The following is a 19,532-nucleotide window of genomic DNA, read 5'->3' as shown; positions in this document are numbered from 1 at the left end:
TCCCATCCTTGGCACTTTTTTTTCTATTGCTGCATCTTTATTTTTCTAGATAAAATAGTAAAAGATGACCTGAGACCTTGACTGTATCCCATAGGAGCAAGCCCACTTCCCAACACACTCTGGCGACACTGCACAGATCAGTGCCCCATGCACGGCAATGAGAGGAGCAAAGACCCTTTAGACTCCTCTGTTCTTGGCGGTTGTAACTTCCTCTGAGCCCCTTACAGGAAGTAGGTGATAAGGTCCATGCCGGATGCCTCCTTTTCCCCACACCCTGGACGGGCTCAGCCCCAAACCAGAGTTTCCTATTGCCAGCGCTGAATGCCACCTAGAGCAATCACGATGGAGGAAGAGCTCTGCCAGCCTCCTGCCCTTGGCAGAGCTGACTGCAAACCTTCCTTCTCTTTCGTCTGATGCCTGTGGATCAGTTTACTCTTAACAGTTAAACCCCTCTCTCATCACAAATCTATCAAAAATAATAATGGTTTCTTTTAAAGAATAACAATAACAAAAAAACATTCTTAATTAAATAGAAGAGATATTCCCACTCCTTTCTTCACAGATAGCTGATAAACTTCAGGCCCTTCTGGTCTTTGTTTCTTCCCTTTAGAGTACGTTACAAATGCAGATAATGTCTGCTTTGGCTAAAGCTTGATTTCTTCCTGCCCTGAATTTAATCCATCACATTTCAAGGAGGCAAGAGCAAAAGCTTCAATATTTAGTGAAAGGGGAAAACTTTTGAAGGCAAGTGATGCTATGTAAAATATGGATGAATATTATAAACATGATGTTGAGTTGGAGAAGGAAATGGCAACCCACTCCAGTATTCTTGCCTGGAGAATCCCGTGGACAGAGAAGCCTGGTAGGCTGCTGTCCATGGGGTCGCACAAAGTTGGACACGACTGAAGCGACTTACCATGCATGCATGCATTGGAGAAGGAAATGGCAACCCACTCCAGTGTTCTTGCCTGGAGAATCCCAGGGATTGAGGAGCCTGGTGGGCTGCTGTCCATGGGGTCGCACAGAGTCGGACATGACTGAAGCGTCTTAGCAGCAGCAGCAGAAGAAGAAAAAGCCAAACACAGATTCACTATTCACAATACCAAAGGTTAAAACAGCCCAAATGCTCAGCAACTGATGCACAGATAAACAAAATGTGGTGTGATCCATACAAAAGAATATTATGCAGCCACAAAAAAGGAATGAAGTATTGATATATGTTACAAGTTGATGAACCTTATAAACAATACGCTAAGAGTAAGAATCCAGTCAAAAGAGACCACATATTATACAATTTCATTTATATGGAATTTCTAAACTAAGCAAATCTATAAAGAAGGCAAATTAATGTGGCGGGGTGCAAATGATACCAAGGTGTCTTTTGGGAGAGATTAAAATACTCTAAAGTTAGATCAGGTGATGGTCGCATAACTCTTTGATTTTGATAAAATCATTGAATTGTATACTTAAAAAAGGAGCATTTCATGGTATCTAAATTAGGCTTCAAAAGCTATTTTAAAATCTAATGAACTAATCTGGGATTTTTTTTTTTTTTTGGTGTCATATAGCTCAGTTTTACTTCTGAAATTGAATTTACTACAGATCCCAATGTGGGGAAAGTCAAGTTTTTTAAAAGAATGATTTGCAAGCAAGTTAGAAGGGTCTTTCCTATTGCACTGGATAAACAGTTTACATTCATATCTGAGAAAAAGAAACTAAGAATCTGGTTAGTTCTCCTCTGGCCTAACCATGTCCAAGGCCATGCACACAGCACATTGTGGACAATGTGGAAGGCTACAGGGGGCGTATAAGGTTACTCTACGGTCCAGAAAGATTTACATCTCATTTTGTTACATTTTAAAAAAAATTCATGAAGTACAGAATCATTAAAGTAAATTCTGTGTGTACAAAGACAGAATACTAGGACTGTCCTAGAATACTGTGACATCTCATAAAAAGAAATGTAGTAGCTTTCTATATTTTCATCAATTCTCCCCCTGCTTTTAGGTAACAGCTAGGGAAGCCCTACCTTACAACCTTGAGAAAGGAAGGTCAAGGGTAAAACAGAGACCTGAAGAGTCAGGTGTCAGCTTCAAATTTCTTTCTTTTTCTAGTTTTAGTGAGATATAATTGACAAATGACATAAGTTGAAGGTATACAACGTAATGATTTGATTTATGTATATACTGCAAAATGATTAGTACAATAAGTGTAGTTAACATTAATCTCACACATAGCTACATTGTTTTTCTTGTGATGAGAACGTTTAAGGTCTTAAACAACTTTCAAATATACAATGCAGTATTGTCAACTACAGTCACCATATTGTACATGACGTCCCCCAAATTTCTATTATAACTAGAAGTTTGTACCTTTTGACCACTTTCATCCAATGCCCCTACTCTCCACCACCCTCAAATTTCAAAATAGACTCTTGAAACTCCCAGCAGAGAGAAGAAGAGTTTGGGGAAACTCGGAGAGTTTATGGGGGAAACTCTAGGCTTGGCAAGAACACATCTGTCCCCTACACATGCCCCTCTGCAGGTTTAGGGCCAAGTCAAAGGAAGCAGGTTACATTTCTGTGTGAGGATGAGCTTTCCAACTATGAGTTCTCTTTTAAAAGACAGAGACTACTCATCAGGACGGTTATAAGTAAGAAATGCATATTTGGGTGAGTCAGTAGAGACCAAATCTGAAAGTCCATAAGCCTTTTAAAAGTTCAGGCCCCAGGGTCCCAGTCCTGGAGATTCTAAGTGTGTAGGTATCAAGGGGAGCATGGTCAACTGCTTGTGGTCATTGTTTTGCTTTGTCTTGTTTTGTGCTTTAGATTCTTCACATGATTTTGTGGTCATCAGTAAAGTTTGGGGCACAGGGGGTTAGGTCAGATCAGTGAATTTCAACCAAGGGTGACTTTGTCCCCAAGGGAACATGTAACAATGTCTAGCATCCAGTTGATAGAGGCCAGGGATGCTGCTAAACATTCTATAACGCACAGGACAGTCCTCTCAACAAAGAAATACTAGGCCCCAAATGTCCATAGTACTGAGGTTGGGATAATTCTGGGGTAGAAAACCTTTCTGGGATCTTCTCTAACCCTGAGATTCTAGGATTCAAACAATTAGTATACCTACCTATGTGTATTATGTTTATGTGTAGATGACCCACCTTTGGGAGTAGGGCCTTATGTTGTTCTAAATTGTACATACTTTGCTCCATGTATCTCAAGCGTATGCCTGCCTCACAAGGCTCCTGTCTCTCTGGCCTTCACTTATGGCCCTTGCTATGTCTAAGTTAAGTGAACCACAGAAATAAGTTGTGCAAATATCACCAGCACAGATTGACAGCTGGATAGGAACAGAGCATCACACACAAAGTACTCAAAATCAGAGTTAAGATTTTTAAAGGTCCTACCAGGAATGAAAAAACTGGTGTCTCCATTTGTTTGTACTTATTTCATCAGCACTGGCAAAACTGTCAGTGGGGTAGAGGGTATACTTTGGAGAATTCCCACTTCTCTGCACTTCCCTCTTGCAACCAGCAGTTTCATGTTCTTTCTCCTTTTGCCCTGCAGCAAAATCAGCACTTGAAAAAGGGTCTACAATATATATTCCCATTAAGGAACTGATGAATCTTCCTAGACAGAAATTTTGTGCCCTTGTGGGGAATGGAAAAGTGGCTTCTAACATGTGTTGAATGGAGGCACCATGGACTAGTAGAATGAGCAAGGGTTTTGCTCACCCACCACATTCAAGGTTCAAACTCCAGGTCTGTCCCCTACATTTGTAGGTCATGAGAAAATCACTTCAGCTCTGCAGCACTCAGCATCTTCATCAGGAAATTGAGGATAACAACATCTAATTTGCAATGTTGTGGTCAGGGTTAGATAATATCTGTAATGAGCCCCAGGAAGGCAGAATTTGGGTCTGTTCGCCTCTGTTTACTGTTTATGTCATCACTAGAATAGTCTTGGACCCACAGTAGGAACTCAAAAAATGTCTCTTGAATGAATATGTGAAATGGTAGCCATTACTGCTGAGAGGCTGCTTTGTGCCAAGCTGGCCTATGGTATTTCCTCCTTTCAAGGTCAAGAAAGTGGAACTAGATACACGAGCCTGATTTCCTGAGATCACTGATTTTTCATTCTTATTAACCTCCAGGGCAAAGAAGGATCCTTTATGGTACGAGATTCCAGGACTCCAGGGACATACACTGTGTCTGTTTTTACCAAGGCCATCGTAAGGTATGGTGCTAACTCAGCAAAGTGGGGAGAGATGGTACTGAGTTGGGTGATCAACAAGCCACATACAGCAATGTCAGACAGTGGATGAGGCGGAGGGGTCCTTAGAAATAGTGCATTGTCCCTGATCCCTCTGAGAAAACCAAGGCCAGTGAGATTAACAACATAACTGAACTCACTTAACTGGAAAATGAGAGAGCTGGGCCTAGATGCCAGGTTTTTGCCCCAATTAGCATCCCTGAGTGCAGAGCTCTAATGAAATAAAATATCTAGTCCTGTATTTAACACAAGTTTATAATTTAATCCAAAGAATAACAAAAAAGGTACTTTGCAAGCAAGAAAAAATAAATTCTAGTTCTGACTCTGCTGATAAAACTACCGCCCATTTATTGAGATCTTACTATGTGCAAGAACCTTATAGGTCATTTCCAACCATAATAAGCCCCAAAGGCAGGTACTACTATGCTCCTTTCACACACAGAGTTGATGGCCCCTTCTGAAGCAACAGAACACCAGAGGTCAAGCTGCCCTCAGGTTCCAGCTGGCTGACTGCAAGACCCTCACCCTGGTCTATGCTTCTCAGACCACAGTCTCCTCCGTAAAACTGTCTAGAAGCCTAGCCAGGTCACAAATTCTTTTCTATCTACAAAGTCAGTAAGAACTAAGCAGTGTGGCAATGACCGAAGTCCAGTAAGAGAAAAGTAATTTTTAAGGTGTCCTCAGGGAACACTTTGGAGAAAGAAATGGCAACCCACTCCAATATTCTTGCCTGGGAAATCCTATGGACAGAGGAGCCTACAGGCTACAGACCGTGGGGTCGCAGAGTTGGACATGATTGAGCATCACACACAATGCAGGGAATACTTGCTGGAGGATGAAGGACCTCAGCAAGACTTGAAGCAAGAGCAGGGTGTAGCCAGGTAGTGAAGAGGAAGGGTCTGTCCAAGGTTGAGAAAGAAGGCAATGCCCATCACCAAGGGGCTGTGCCTCTGTCATAGCTGGGGGACAGGGACTCCAAAAGGATGATGGAAAAAGAATGAGAAATAAAGTTTGTGTTGGGAGTCCCAAAGACCACCCCAGATTCAACGATTCATTAGGAAGGCTCAAGGACTCAGGATATGGTGGTACTCAAGGCTAAGAATTTTTACAGTGAAAGCATACAAAGCAAAAGCAGCACAAGGGAAAGGCACGTGGGGCAAAACCCAAAGAAAGCCAAATGCATGCTTTCAAGAGTCCTCTCCTAGTGGGCTACACAGGATGTGCTTAATTCCTCCAGCAACAAGTGCCATAACAGGGTGAAATGGTGTCACCAGGGAAGCTCAGCACCCAAAGCTCAGCACTCACGAAAGACTCAGCACCCAAAGTTTTCACTGGGGGCTGGCCATGTAGGTACCTTCTGTGTGGCACGTAGCAAAATTCCAGACTCCCAGGAAAAACGCAAACGTTGAGCATAAACCTCATTGTTTATATAAACAATTTAGGCACATCCCTACCAGTTAGAGAATGGTGGAAGCCCTTTTGAAACCCAAGTTCTCAGAAGCCAACCAAGTGCCAACCTGGCAAGCAGATCTTTTATGAATGGCAGTTAAGGCAGTTATGTTAACTCTGCTATGCGAAGTCAAATAAGTACAAAGGGGCTGAGATGCTTTCTGAACATATGCTGATGATTAGTTATATCCACACAGCAGAGAAGGCAAACATGCCATCCCATGGGAGATGGATACAAGACCATGGGGAATGGATATAAGACCTTCCCCCATTTTGTGGTTTTGGGAGAAACATCACCAGTCCATCATGGGACCAATCATAACTGGGTCCAGACGCAGCCTCAGAATCTTCCTTCATACACCACTCAGGCCCAACCTGTCAAGACTGCCATAAAAGTTAAAATACATCTGCCAGACTTGTGAGAGGGTTAAAAGCAAAGCTACTAGGATACTGCTACCAGTAGATATTTCTGTGTCCAAACATTGCTTCTCAGTAATCACTGCATGTCTCATTCGTTTAAGTGAGAACAACCCCTGTATAAAGCATTATCACATCAAAGAAACAAATGACAACCCCAAGCGATACTACGTGGCTGAAAAGTATGTGTTTGATTCCATCCCTCTCCTTATCAATTATCACCAGCACAACGGAGGAGGTGAGTTCTCAGAATAAGGCCAGAGGGGGGCCCTTGCAGGGGAACATGGAGAAAAGTGACAAACACCCATCATTCCAGAAAAACCAACTAAAAATAGTAACAATTTAGACCAATACCAAAGGATGCCAAATATTTGATTACATACTTTCCATTAGCAAATTTTGCTCTTGGAATCATGCGATTTCACCAACCACCTACCCCCCTGCGATATTACAGGTCCTCTCAGGGAAGGTGTAACATTAGTGACTGTGGCTTTGGAATTTGTTTTCCAGAATAAAAATAGATCTTGCATTGGATTACACTTTTTTCTTCCTGGTGATTTGACTCGGATGTTTGCTTCCGTAAAGCTCTAACGACTGCCTTTCACTTTTTAATCAACCCAGGCCTGGTCACTAGACTCCGGTATCCAGTTTGCTCCTGGAGGCAGAAAGCCCCAGTCACCGCAGGGCTGAGATATGGTAAGACTGCATTTGGGAATGGTATTCATTTCTCTAACTCACATCCCTAAAGGTCTGGGGCAAATTGTGAACGGACTTCCCCAGACTTAAAATGATCATTAAACAAGTACACTATATATCTGGAGATGGCATACACAACTGAACATTTACAATGTGTGTAAGATAGACAGACGGACAGATGCACATTTATCTAGGTCACATCAATCAAGTGTTTGCTGAGCAACTATTCTGTGCAGAGCACTCCATTCAGTGCTGTGAGAAGCCAAGGCTACACCACTGTGTTCCTGCCCGTCTTCTAGAACTTCTGTATTATCTAGCTTATTGGCTATCAGTCCATTGCAGGTGCTATAAACTAGCGGCATTCAGAAGCATGTGTCCGCATAGCACTGTGCTAAAATTTTGTGAATGCTTTTAGGCAGGGCATATATCTCCAGGGCCATGGGCCTTACTTTTCCTTCCTCCCCTATGAAACCACTTCACCCCCTTGTACTTTCTGCCTAGAACCTGAAAGCATTTGGGGATGCAAACATATCCTGATCCAAACTGTGCTGGTCGAGGAGAAGGCTGATGTAACTTTCATGTTGTATCTTTTAGATTGGTGGTCCTCAAACTTCAGTGGACATTCAAGTTATCTAGGATGCTTATGAAAAGTATTGACTCCCAGCCCCAACCCAGCACACACCAAAATGCAATCCCTGACAGTTGGGTCCTGGAGTTGCATTTTCAGCAAGTGCCCTGGGTGATTCTGACACCAGGGGTTAGAGGGTTATACTTTGAGAAATGTTGCCATGAGCTCCTCATCTGTAACCAGCACCATATCTGCACACTGTGGGTGCTTGGTACTGTTTCCTCTTGAGCCTCTGCCTCAAAGTAGAAACTGAACTGTTTATGGTACTAGACCAAGTGTCAGGAGAGGATAGTGTCCCTCAGCCTCCTGACAAAAATAAAGTAACTCTAATACCTGTAGAATCCTAATGTGTTCATGCTGGGTGGAAGCCCAGGGAGTATTTTATGAACCCATTCATTTTTGTCAGCATGGAGGTTGAGGTTCAGATTCCTTTTATTCATTTACTGAGCATTTGTTGAGAGCCTACCGTATTGTGCTAGACCGTGTGCTGGCCTGCACCTCTGTACCACTCCTCTTGGAATCCACTACCTTACCCTTACCTCTGCTAAGGCCCGACACATGCTGTCTACAAAATGGATGCTCTTGATGGATAAATGAATGCATGAATGACCAATTCAAATAAAATTTGTGCTACATGAAAAATGACAATAACAATTTTCAACCAGGTACAGGAAATGACTGGGACCTTAGAACCCTTTCATTGACTTTAATATCTCAACTAATGCCATCCTCCTTTCTCTTTCCATGTAGTCTTCCCTACACACATTTTTTTCATGGTTTTCAGTGCATATTCTATGTTATTATTGGGGAAAGAAGATAATTTTACCTATCTATAAGTATGAGGGCTTATACCATGTGCCATCTTTGAGCTAGATTAATGATAGTCTAACTTCTATATAGAGCAGTATAATTTCCTGGTAGTCCTATACCTCATATCTACTGCTTGCCAGCTCTGGAAAACCCTCTCTTTCTCTTCCAGGGAAATGGGTGATTGATCCCTCGGAGCTCACTTTTGTGCAGGAGATTGGCAGTGGGCAGTTTGGGTTGGTGCATCTTGGCTACTGGCTCAACAAGGACAAGGTGGCCATCAAAACCATTCAAGAAGGGGCTATGTCAGAAGAGGACTTCATTGAGGAGGCTGAAGTCATGATGTGAGTGGCCAAAACAAGAGTACACAGAGAGCGCTGTGATCTTTAAATACCATTCTAATGTCGTTTTATGCCACCTCTCCGCCCAAGTCCAGCGATGGCTTCCTATGGTATGGAGATGAACACCAAGCTCCTCACTGCGGTCTAGAAGGCCTGCCATGGTCTGGCCCTGTTCACTCCTTAATTTCATCTCCTACCCATCTCTCCTCTGGTTCCACGCATGACCTTCATTGTCCTCACACACACCAGCTGAGTCCGTGCCATTCTTCAGCTCAATGAGACATTTCTGTTTGAGGGAGGGAGTGTATTTCGGGAAACTGAATTTAGACCATCTCAACTCTTGCCATTTTTCTCCAGGAAACTCTCTCACCCCAAACTAGTCCAGCTCTACGGAGTATGCCTGGAACAGGCCCCCATCTGCCTGGTGTTTGAGTTCATGGAACACGGCTGCCTGTCAGATTACCTGCGTAGCCAGAGGGGGCTCTTTGCCGCAGAGACCCTGCTGGGCATGTGTCTGGACGTGTGTGAGGGCATGGCCTACCTGGAAGAGGCATGTGTCATCCACAGAGACTTGGTAAGAGGATACAAGGCAAAACCTTACAAGTCCAGGGTGGAGGGGCCTGTCCCACTGAAATGCAGAACTACCAAGCCTGGGAACGCAAGAGTCAATAAAAAGGCACAAGCTTTCTTCCTTCCCGTTGCAACTTCTCCCTTCCTCCACCCACTGTGGGAGGTCCTCACGGGACTCAGTTCTGGGCTCTATTCCCAGCCCCACCTCTAACTTTCACTCTCTGAGTTGGAGTTTACGTTCTTCCAAAATGAAGCTAACAGCCGCTCCTCCTTAATCTCTCTATGCCTCCACATCCTCTTGGTAAAATGAGAGAAGTTGACAAGTACATGCTTTCTTAAAATGTTATCCAAGGATCTATCAGGATCACATCAGGGTGATCCTAGAACCAACCTCAGAATTTCTGGCGGTTGAGGCTCAGGAATACTCATTTTAACATGTCCAACCCATGGAATCTGCAGGTACATTAGAACTTAAGACTCACTGGATCTTTTATCAGTAAGGGATCTTCAAATGCAACACTCTGTGATGTGAATTAGGGACCATGTCATCTCCCTATTGAGGAATAGTTTTAAGAGAATTAGCAACCTCAATACATTCTTACTTTAGTCAAATGGATGACAGCTTCTTCATACCATCCCTAAGGTTAACATCAGGTTGCGCTCGAGCTTATAACTGGTTACACAACACCATGGATTTCTCTTTTGATTAGGATCCCAGGAATGAAGATGAAAGATGAGATTTACTCACCCTGATAAAAAGACCTTACATATTCAGTTTCATCACGCACTAGTGATGCTTAATTAACATCTGTGAAGCTCCTTATTGCTCCCATGTAAGCAAAGCATTGTGATTATAGGAGACTCCTTAATTACTGATTACTCACCAAGTTTTCTTTTTCCTTTTGTTTGCCTGCCTCTGCTCCAGGCTGCCCGGAATTGTTTAGTTGGGGAAAACCAAGTTATCAAGGTGTCCGACTTTGGGATGACAAGGTAACATGGGGATATGGTACCATCAAAGTCTCAGGAATGGGACGCAGGCCCTCAGGACACTCGGACCATCTCTCTTCTCTCTCTTCCCAGGTTCGTCCTTGATGACCAATACACCAGTTCCACAGGCACCAAATTCCCAGTGAAGTGGGCATCTCCAGAAGTCTTCTCCTTCAGTCGCTACAGCAGCAAGTCCGATGTGTGGTCATTTGGTAAGTATCATTCTGGCCCCACACCCGCACAACCTGGGACTGTGCGCCAGCTATTTTATTTGTCCAATTGCTGGGATGGTGAGGGCATCCCAGTGAGAGTCTACAGACTCATTATTGTATTTATTCTTGGTTATTTTTGAAATGAGGGTAAACATAAAAATGAAAACAGGATACTGATGACAGCTGCTGTGAGATCAAGAGATGGAGGCATCAGAAGATTAGAATATGAGTTCCTGGAGGGCAGGGACCATGTTTTTTTCCAACATTATGTTTATTCCCACATTTAACCCTCAGTAAGTATATTGCCCATTCATTCAACAATGATTTTTTGAGCATCTACTACATGCCAGAGGCTAATCTGGGTGCTCACAAAGCATTGTTACACAGGATAGAAAGACTCCTGTTCTCTTGGAGCCAAATTTGAAGGAGAGAGAACAGTCATGTAAACAAGCTAGCAAATATGTGTGTGAGTCAAGTCAGGGAGTAATCAGCAAGTGCTATGAATAAAACAAAGCAGTAATGTGGCAAAGAGAGACTATAATGGAGGGAGGGTCTGTATTAAATAGCGGGATCCATCCAGGAAGGCCTCTCTGAGACTCTCTGTGACTGTCGAGCAGAGAGCTGAATGATGAGAGGAAGATGTCTCCATTTGAAGATCCAGGAAACAGTGTCTCTAACAAAGGCAACAGCAAGTGCCAAAGTTTGGTGTGTCCAAAGAAAAGGGAGTACTAACTTAGCAGGAGAAATACAGGCAATGAAATTGGCTAGCCATGGTCAGGAATTCAATTTCTCATACGTGCAAATGGGCATGAATGAAAGACTGAATGATGCCTGTGTGACAAGAAGCACTAAATATTCTTGCTGGAAGTGTCATGTCTTTGTAAATCATAGCCTGTGCATATTAAAGTGTGCACAAAACTATGCTGGACAACCTCTTTGATCTGGAGTGTAAGAAGGATTCTACTTTGGACAGGAATGGTTTGCAGTTTGATGTTGTCATTCTGCATGAAGGGAAGATTTGCCAAGTATATTGACTAGTAGTAGAAACCAGGGAGAAGACTAATTATCAGCCCTTAGGAAAAGAACTAATTAGTCTTCTTCAGTACTTCAGAATATCCATTTCCAACAGCCAAGTGGTATGTTTATTTTGAGTCCTTCTAAATTGTTCTTTGGATTTCTCAGGTGGCTCAGTGGTAAAGAATCCACCTGTCAATGCAGAAGACCGAGGTTTGAGCCCTGGGTCAGTACGATATCCTGGAGAAGGGAATGGCAACCCACTACAGTATTCTTGCCTGGGAAATCCCATGGACAGAGGAGCCTGGCAGGCTACAGTCCACGGCGTCACAAAAGAGACAGATAGGACTTAGCTACTAAACCACAACAACAAAAATTGTTCCTTAAAGTAGTTCCTCTGTTCAAGAGACCTAGTTATGACTTTGATAATCAAACTGAAGGTACAGAATGAACTCAGAAGAAATAAAACTGCACGAGAGCAACCTCAGATCCTCTTTTCCCCAGTGCATACAACTAGGAAGGGTGTGGCCAATCTCCATGGGTACAGCTGGTCATGCGGCACCAAGCCAGCTGTTCATAAAGAAACGTTTGCAGCCATGGCCACTTTGTCACATTCCCTCACTGACTCGGAATGGTGTTTATTCTGCCACAGGTTGTCAGCCTAGGATTTTGCTGCTGCATCTTGTAATTAGAGGATTGAGGTTAAAGTCTGTCCCTTCCTAGGAGGTGTCATCTGAAGTGACCAAAGATGAGACTGACTGATGGAAGCAGAGTAGGAAGGGTGAGAAAACTGGGGTGACAACCCTGAGAAACAGAAATGTGGATGAAGGCAAGTTCGCTGCCTGCCTCAAGGCCATTGGGCTTTGTCATGCATTTTAAGGTCTTTGCCCTAATGAACTACACTATTTTAAATAAGTCAACTAACCTCTTTGGGGCCTTACTCAGTTCCTCAGTGCATCACAAGGTTTGCATAAAAGCAATTGTTTTCCAGCCAGCTCTGAGCAGCAAACCCCCATTTTCCAAAGAAATCTCACTAGAAATCCTGGCATCTTGGGATGTTAAATGGGCTTATTTACTGAATTTCCCCAAACTCCTGAGGCACCTCTGAGGCTCCCTCAAAAATTCTCATCCAGTTGTCTGGACTGGGCCTCAGGATCTGCCACTGGAACAAATTTCTGAGATGATTTTTCAAGACTTGAGGGATCATATTTTGCAAAATTCTTCCCTTGAGTTCTCTGGACTCTGTTTTGAAAACTACTGGGTTAGGTGACCTGCAAGCTCTGTTCCCACTCTGACATCTGATGAATATATATGCTGCTGCTGCTGCTGCTAAGTCACTTCAGTCGTGTCCGACTCTGTGTGACCCCATAGACGGCAGCCCACCAGGCTCCCCCGTCCCTGGGATTTTCCAGGCAAGAACACTGGAGTGGGTTGCCATTTCCTTCTCCAATGTGTGAAAGTGAAAAGTGAAAGTGAAGTCGCTCAGTCGTGTCTGACCCTTAGCGACCCCACGGACTGCAGCCCACCAGGCTCCTCCATCCATGGGATTTTCTAGGCAAGAGTACTGGAGTGGCTTGCTATTGCCTTCTCCGGAATATATATGAGTACATAGTAAAGTTGGGTGTAACATTTCTACTGAAGGCAAAAAAGGAAAAGTGATTAAATCAGAGGTCAAAAATAGACAACATGAAGAGTTTTGCTTGGTTAACACAGTATTTTTTTAATCAAATTGAGTTTATATTTTAAAACTACCAATTTATGATTTATCTTTTAAAATAAATCAGAAAAACATGGCAATTCTGAGCCCTCATTCCCAACTGCCCTATTCTTGTTGGAGTTAAATCACAGCTGTCCCTTTGGGGACAGAACTTTTGACTTCTGGTTTTCCACAGTCCTCACTAGTCCCTGTTACACAGACTTCATTTACTGCATCCATCTACATCATGTGTAGACATTTGAGTTTACATCCCCTGCGAGCTTTAGTTGTAGCATTTGAGTTAGATATAACAAAGGGCTGAGCTTGAATGTTCTTCAGTTGGGAAATCTCTGTTCTTCAGAAATAGTACAGGCCTAATAAGCCTTAGGTGGTTTGACATATTTTCTGGTGGTAGAGACTTGAATTTTAATGTCAAAGAGTCTGTGATTTCTAGATGTGAGTTTGTTTGTTATTCATGAACTTTATCACTACCTGTTTTGATTCACTATTTCTCATAGGTGTGCTGATGTGGGAAGTCTTCAGTGAAGGCAAGATCCCATATGAAAACCGAAGCAACTCAGAGGTGGTAGAAGACATCACCACTGGATTTCGGTTATACAAGCCCCGACTGGCCTCCCAGCATATCTACCAGATCATGAATCATTGCTGGAAAGAGGTCAGTAAAGGAAGTGGTTTCCCCTTCTCCGCCCCCCCCAACATTATAATCTGTAACTTCAGGGTCTGCCCCCATCCCCAAAGAAAGGAACCCTCTCAGAGGATGAGGCAGTAGGGATGACAAAACAGATTAGCAAGAAAATGACGTTGAGCACCTATTAACTGAAGGAGTTCCCTATCTCCAGAAGAGCTGACAGAGATCTTAAATATTATTTGATTTGCAATATAATGGTACAAGCCGTCAGCATACTGTCAGAGAGGAAGATGGGTAGATTTGATTACATTTGAGTGGGCCTATTTCTGGGATCCTAACTCTACTCCATTTATCTGTCTATTCTTTCACCAGCATCACAGCCTCTAGATTACTAAAGCTTTATCCTAAGTCTTAAAGTCAAGGAGTGTCAGTCCTTTAACCTTGTTCATCTTGCTCAGTATTATGTTGGCTATTTTGAGTCTTTTACCTTTCCATATAAACCTTAGGGATTTCCCTCGTGGCTCAGACAGTAAAGAATGCACATGCAATGCGGGAGACCTGGGTTCGATCCTTGGGTTGGTAAGATCCCCTGGAGGAGGGCATGGCAACCCACTCCAGTATTCTTACCTGGAGAACCCAGGTATGGACAGAGGAGCCTGGTGGGCTACAGTCCATAGGGTCCCAAAGAGTTGGACATGACTGAGCAACTAAGCAGAGCACAGCACATAAACCTTAGAGTCATTTTGTCAGTATCTACAAAATAAGTTGTTCAGTTCTTACTGTGATTGTGTTGAATCTATAGATCAAGTTGAAAACAAATGTAATCTTAACAATATAAAGTCTTCCTATACACGAACATGGAATATTTCTCCATTTACTTAGATATTCGTTGATATCTTGTTTTAGAATTTTATATTTTTCCTAGTATAGATCATATATACATTTTATGAGATTTATACCCAAATATTTACTTTTTTGATATTATTTAGCACTTATTTATGTTACATTTTATATATGACTTTATTTCATTCTCTCAACAATCTTATGAGATAGATAATATTATTATCCTCATTTTACAGATAAAAAACTGAGGTTCAGAGATGTTAAGTAACCTGTTTAAGGTCACACAGCTAAGTGGAAAAGCTGAAATTCAAAAGCAGGCCATATTTTGATTCCAAAATGCCTACTGTTAACAACTAAGACACAATGCCCTCAAATACAACATAGAAACATATTTAAAAATCAGTAAAAAGTATTGCAGTTTAATTCTGGTTTGCTTTGGAATTAGCTATGATACACAAGTACAAGGAAATCACAGAGTAACCTTTCTTTCTCTTCTTAGAAACCAGAAGACCGGCCACCTTTCTCCAGACTCTTGAGTCAACTGGCTGAAATTGCAGAATTGGGGCTTTAAAAGAGACTCAGAGCTAGGCCACGGGCTACAGATCCTGAGTGGGGGAAGGAGGTCTTCCCTCCACAGAGCATTAAAAGCTGCCACCAGCCCAGGCCTCCCCAGAGGCAACTGGCCTGTTGCACCAGTCCCTAAGCTGCCACGGAGGCAGCAGCCTGCTAGAGGCTGGCACCAGGCCACAGGCAGAAGGCTCAGCCACTGCACTGGGAGCGGGGCCAGAGCAGCAGTGATGTCCCTACCCTTCCTCCAGCCTCTTCTCCTGCGTAATGCACAAACCTCAATCAACAGCTTTAAGGCAATACTTCTTGCACTTCTTAGAGAAAGGGAGAGATGGTATAGGACCCTGGATTATTACCTTCATTATTATTTTAAACATGGACCTAAAGTTCATGGTCAAGGGATTCTTTCTTTGACCGAGCAATACAGAATCCCAGAATATGGGGCAAGATGATCAAGGAGCATGACAATTTCTCAAGGAGAACTAGAGAGTTAATTAAAGTCACAAAGAGTAAGCTCTGCCTCTGTGATGCTGTCAGCCACAGCTTCCTGCCTCAGAAGATGATGGAACAACTGCTTACCTCAGAGACCGGATATGCTGAGAAGTAGCTTTGTGAGGTTTTACTCATAGAATACACTGCCACCTTTCTCCTTGAAGAGAGCATGATGGACTGGGGTGAACAATTCTGATCCCACTGCTGAAGCATTGGGTATCTGGCGTCTGGGCAGAAAGAGGGCATCAGATGATGGAATCACCTGGTACAGGGAAAGGCCTTAGATTGTTACCACTTGGATGCTCATCTTTAGTACCAAGTCAAGCAGGTGACTCTGCCTCCCCTTCCATGCCGAATGCTTCCGCAGGCATCCTGGCGGGGGGAAACCATGGCTTCTGTAAGCAATCAGGCCCCTCTCTGCATTCTTCCATCTGCATCAACAGCGTGCAGACTTGTGCCAGAGAAACTGAAGCTTGTTTCAGCCCTAGAGGTTTGCAACTTCAAGGTTGAGACTTCAAGTCTCCCTAAATTCTAAGGGAGGAACAAGAGGTCTGTTCTTGCTCAAACCATCTGGATGGAAACTGAGTCAGGTCCTGAGTCGGGGGCTTCCAAGATGCACAAGGATGCCTCTTGGTATTGAGCACTTGAATATGCGAAGCGAAAATGTAGACAGCTACAGGCCTTATCTGCAGAATCTCAGTTCACCCCGAGGTCACAGCAACACTGTGAGGTTTTATCATCACTCCAGTTTTACAGATAATGGAACTTCGGCTCTGAAAAGCTTGGACACCTGCCTGAAGTGACAGAGCTAGGAAGTATTAATATAGAGCCCACCTCTGTCTGATGCCAATGAAGTTTCTCTATTTTTATTCAATACTGCCTCCTACTGAGGGACAAAGAGATTGCAGAAGAGATAAGCACAGCAGAGGGGAAGAACCAGTTAAGAAGCCCACACAGCACCATCGGCAAGTAAAGTTGATCCTGTACAGAGCAGTGTGGTTGTCGATGTAGCCCTCCAACTTGGAATAGGATCTTTATTTCCTCATCTATATCCTCACCTTCATTAGAGTTAATGACTCTGGAGTTATTAAAGGAGTAATTAACCCTCTGATTCACCCAACCCACCAGAGTAATACTGCAAGAAGCCGTTTATAGATGGGCTTCAAAGTGGCTTTAAAAGATTCTCCTGCAGAAGTATAAATACTTCCTTTAATTATTACTTCAACTTTGAACTGGCTGCAGTCTTCTTGGACACTTTCTGGGGAAGGGTATTTCCTGACTGAAGGGTATTTCCTGGCGAAGGGTAATTCCTGATGTGGGAGAGATTTAATTTTCCTACGGTGTTCAGATAAAACTCTCAGAGAGATTACTGGATGGTGTTGAAGTCAACTCTTTCTAAATCATGTGATATTTTGACTGCCTGGTGACGCAGATGCACAACTTTTAACTATAACTGTTGTGACACTGGTAGCTTCAAAATAAAACTATCATTCAGAAGATGACATTCCTCAACTTATCCAAAATCATCCCTGTTTACTTTTTTGGTATTTTGTACTTTCTTTTTTGGAACCTTTAATTAGAGATGATTTCTGGAACATCAAGCCTAGAAGGAAAACATCAGAATTGACTGACTTTCTGTGGTATGGTTTAGAATGATTCTCCCCTGCATGGTATTATCTTGTTCAAGCTCAGATTCATTGAGGCTTTAACTCAACAGATGTCAAGAGTTTACCTCTAAGTGTCCTGCAAAATGGACTTCCTGCCTGTTTGGCTTTTTTTCCCCTCTCACATTTTGAAAATGGTGCCATGTGTTTACAGGGAATTCCCCTAGGCAAAGTTTTGGTTCTAGATTCATTTGACAGATTCTGCACTGTGTCCTTTTGAGACTATATATTTATATTTTACTAGAGTGAATATTTATTACTGTACATTCACAATTAAAATGTTACAAATATCTCCTATGCTTTGTAAAGCACACCAAGTTAAAGGCTGAGTCTAGCAAATAAAGTTGTGCATTTTAGTGAATATGGTATCTATAGCCTGGGTCCATATTTAGCCAAATGTCAGACAACCAAAAGTTTTCCTTAAATAATAATGGTTACATAGTTTCACATTACACAGACAAGTGAAGACTATATATCACTTGACATGTTTTTCATCAAGTAAATATCAAATGCTTCCTATGTTCCCTTGTTTGTTCCTTCCTATGTTTTGTCTTTGCAGAATCAAAAATGAAAAAGACACAGTCTTTACTTTTAAAAGATATTCCAGGTATGGCTGAGAAGGCAGACACATACACAAGCAAAATTATAATACGGGAATTAGAGCAACAACAGGAATAAGGTCAAAGTAGAGCAGAGCTCAGAAAAAGTGATGGAATCTCTCAGACAAAGGGCAATGTCCGTAGAAACATTCTAGACTCTTGCTACTCAAATTGTGGTCCCTGGACCAGCAACAGCAGCATTACTAGCCTGTGAGAAACCCAAATTCTCTGCCTCCACCCTGAGATCCACTAAATGAGAATCTACATTTTAACATGATCTACAAGCGATCACATGTACATGGAAATTTTGGAAGCACCACCACAGAAGATGTCATGTCTAACTCAGTTTTGAAGATGAATCATGGGATTTTTAGGCAAGCCAAAGGGCAGCAATAAGAGAAGTATTTTCCAGGTAGAAAGATAGAGGAAACAAAACATATTGAGAAGCTATTATCTGTTTATCATTGCTGGAACATAAGGAGTGTGTGTGTGTGTGTGTGGTCTCAGCAAGGGTGAGGATAATAAAAGGAGTAGACAAATTGAAATTAAGACTATAAATCTATAGACAAGAACTTAGATTTTAAAACATACACACACCAAAAAAAAAAAATACTGGAATTCTAGTTGTAGAGAGGGAAAAATGTCTTTGAACAAGGAGAGAAGGTCAAATTTGCATTTAAAAATATATTCTGGCACCAGTGTGGTGAGTGGATTTGAGAGAGGCAAGCTGGTGGAAGAGAAACCAATCTGGAGAAGATTTCTGCCTTGTTCCTAGTACCAGATTATTGTTCATACTCCTTCACTGTCATCTCCTGTGTGGGTGACATGTGGAAATGTAATTTGGAGTCTATGAGCCACACTTGAACAGCAAGGCACACCTATTCTCCTTCTTAAAATCCCAGTGGAATAAAAGCTGGGTCATTATAATTCTGGTGCATTGAGCTCTCCCTGTACCTTTCATTTCACCAAATGCCCACGGCTACTGCAGGAACCAGCCTGTGCACCAGAGGACCATTAGGGACCAGTGAGAAAGCCTGTGGCTTCCACACTGTCCTTTGTGGAGCTCACCTCTGGGCTTGACTCCCACTGGCAAATGACCCAGAGAGGAAACTTACAGAGCAGGTTGGATGAGCAGATCTGCTTCTCAGAGAACATTTATCCTGCAGACTCTGCCTGGGATCTCCCAACACACAAGACCACCACACTCAGGAAAAGGCAGAATATATGCCATTCAGCAAGAGGGGCAGGGTGTGTGTGTGTTTGTGCAGAAGGAGCCGAAGGTTCTTTTGAGGGGCTCAGAAAGGTGCTCTGATCAGGAAGAGGAGGATAGAGTTGAAGCTGCATTCAAACAGAGAGCACATATTTTCACTTAGAGTAGATATTTATTCGCAGTGACTTTGAGGAAAGTGCTAGAAATTTGGTGCACCAAACTCACTCCCCAGAACCACCCCTTGGTGGCAGTACTGTGTGTGAGGGGGTGGGAGTGGCATCTTCTATGACTGCGATTCTTCTCAAGTCACCATGAGTAACTGGCTTCTGGGATAACAGAATCATACAGATACTGTTAGAAGGAGTTTTAGAGATCATTGGTTACCATTCACCTGCTATTTTTTGGCACTGGGTCA

General features: G+C 42.8%; 1 protein-coding gene and 1 long non-coding RNA gene across 2 annotated transcripts in view; one reads left to right on the top strand and one right to left on the bottom strand.

Annotated features, from left to right (window-relative positions):
- Positions 1 to 17,674, top strand: part of ITK (IL2 inducible T cell kinase) — a 63,964-nt gene extending 46,290 nt beyond the window's left edge. Inside the window, exons 9-17 of the mRNA XM_055431061.2 lie at positions 4,158 to 4,240; positions 6,247 to 6,380; positions 6,764 to 6,838; positions 8,446 to 8,617; positions 8,972 to 9,188; positions 10,110 to 10,174; positions 10,265 to 10,383; positions 13,612 to 13,769; positions 15,085 to 17,674. Of these exons, the coding sequence (XP_055287036.2) occupies positions 4,158 to 4,240; positions 6,247 to 6,380; positions 6,764 to 6,838; positions 8,446 to 8,617; positions 8,972 to 9,188; positions 10,110 to 10,174; positions 10,265 to 10,383; positions 13,612 to 13,769; positions 15,085 to 15,156 (1,095 nt within the window). The 3' untranslated portion in view covers positions 15,157 to 17,674. The remainder of the gene's footprint in view (positions 1 to 4,157; positions 4,241 to 6,246; positions 6,381 to 6,763; positions 6,839 to 8,445; positions 8,618 to 8,971; positions 9,189 to 10,109; positions 10,175 to 10,264; positions 10,384 to 13,611; positions 13,770 to 15,084) is intronic.
- The window catches only part of LOC129559390 (uncharacterized), a 78,277-nt gene that overhangs the window by 53,317 nt on the left and 5,428 nt on the right, over positions 1 to 19,532 (bottom strand). The window lies entirely within an intron of this gene.

Source organism: Moschus berezovskii, chromosome 8, assembly GCF_049115385.1.
Source record: "Moschus berezovskii isolate FMDL1 chromosome 8, NW_MosBer_1.0, whole genome shotgun sequence".
NCBI lineage: Eukaryota > Metazoa > Chordata > Mammalia > Artiodactyla > Moschidae > Moschus > Moschus berezovskii.
This window is presented reverse-complemented; position numbering and strand designations above follow the sequence as displayed.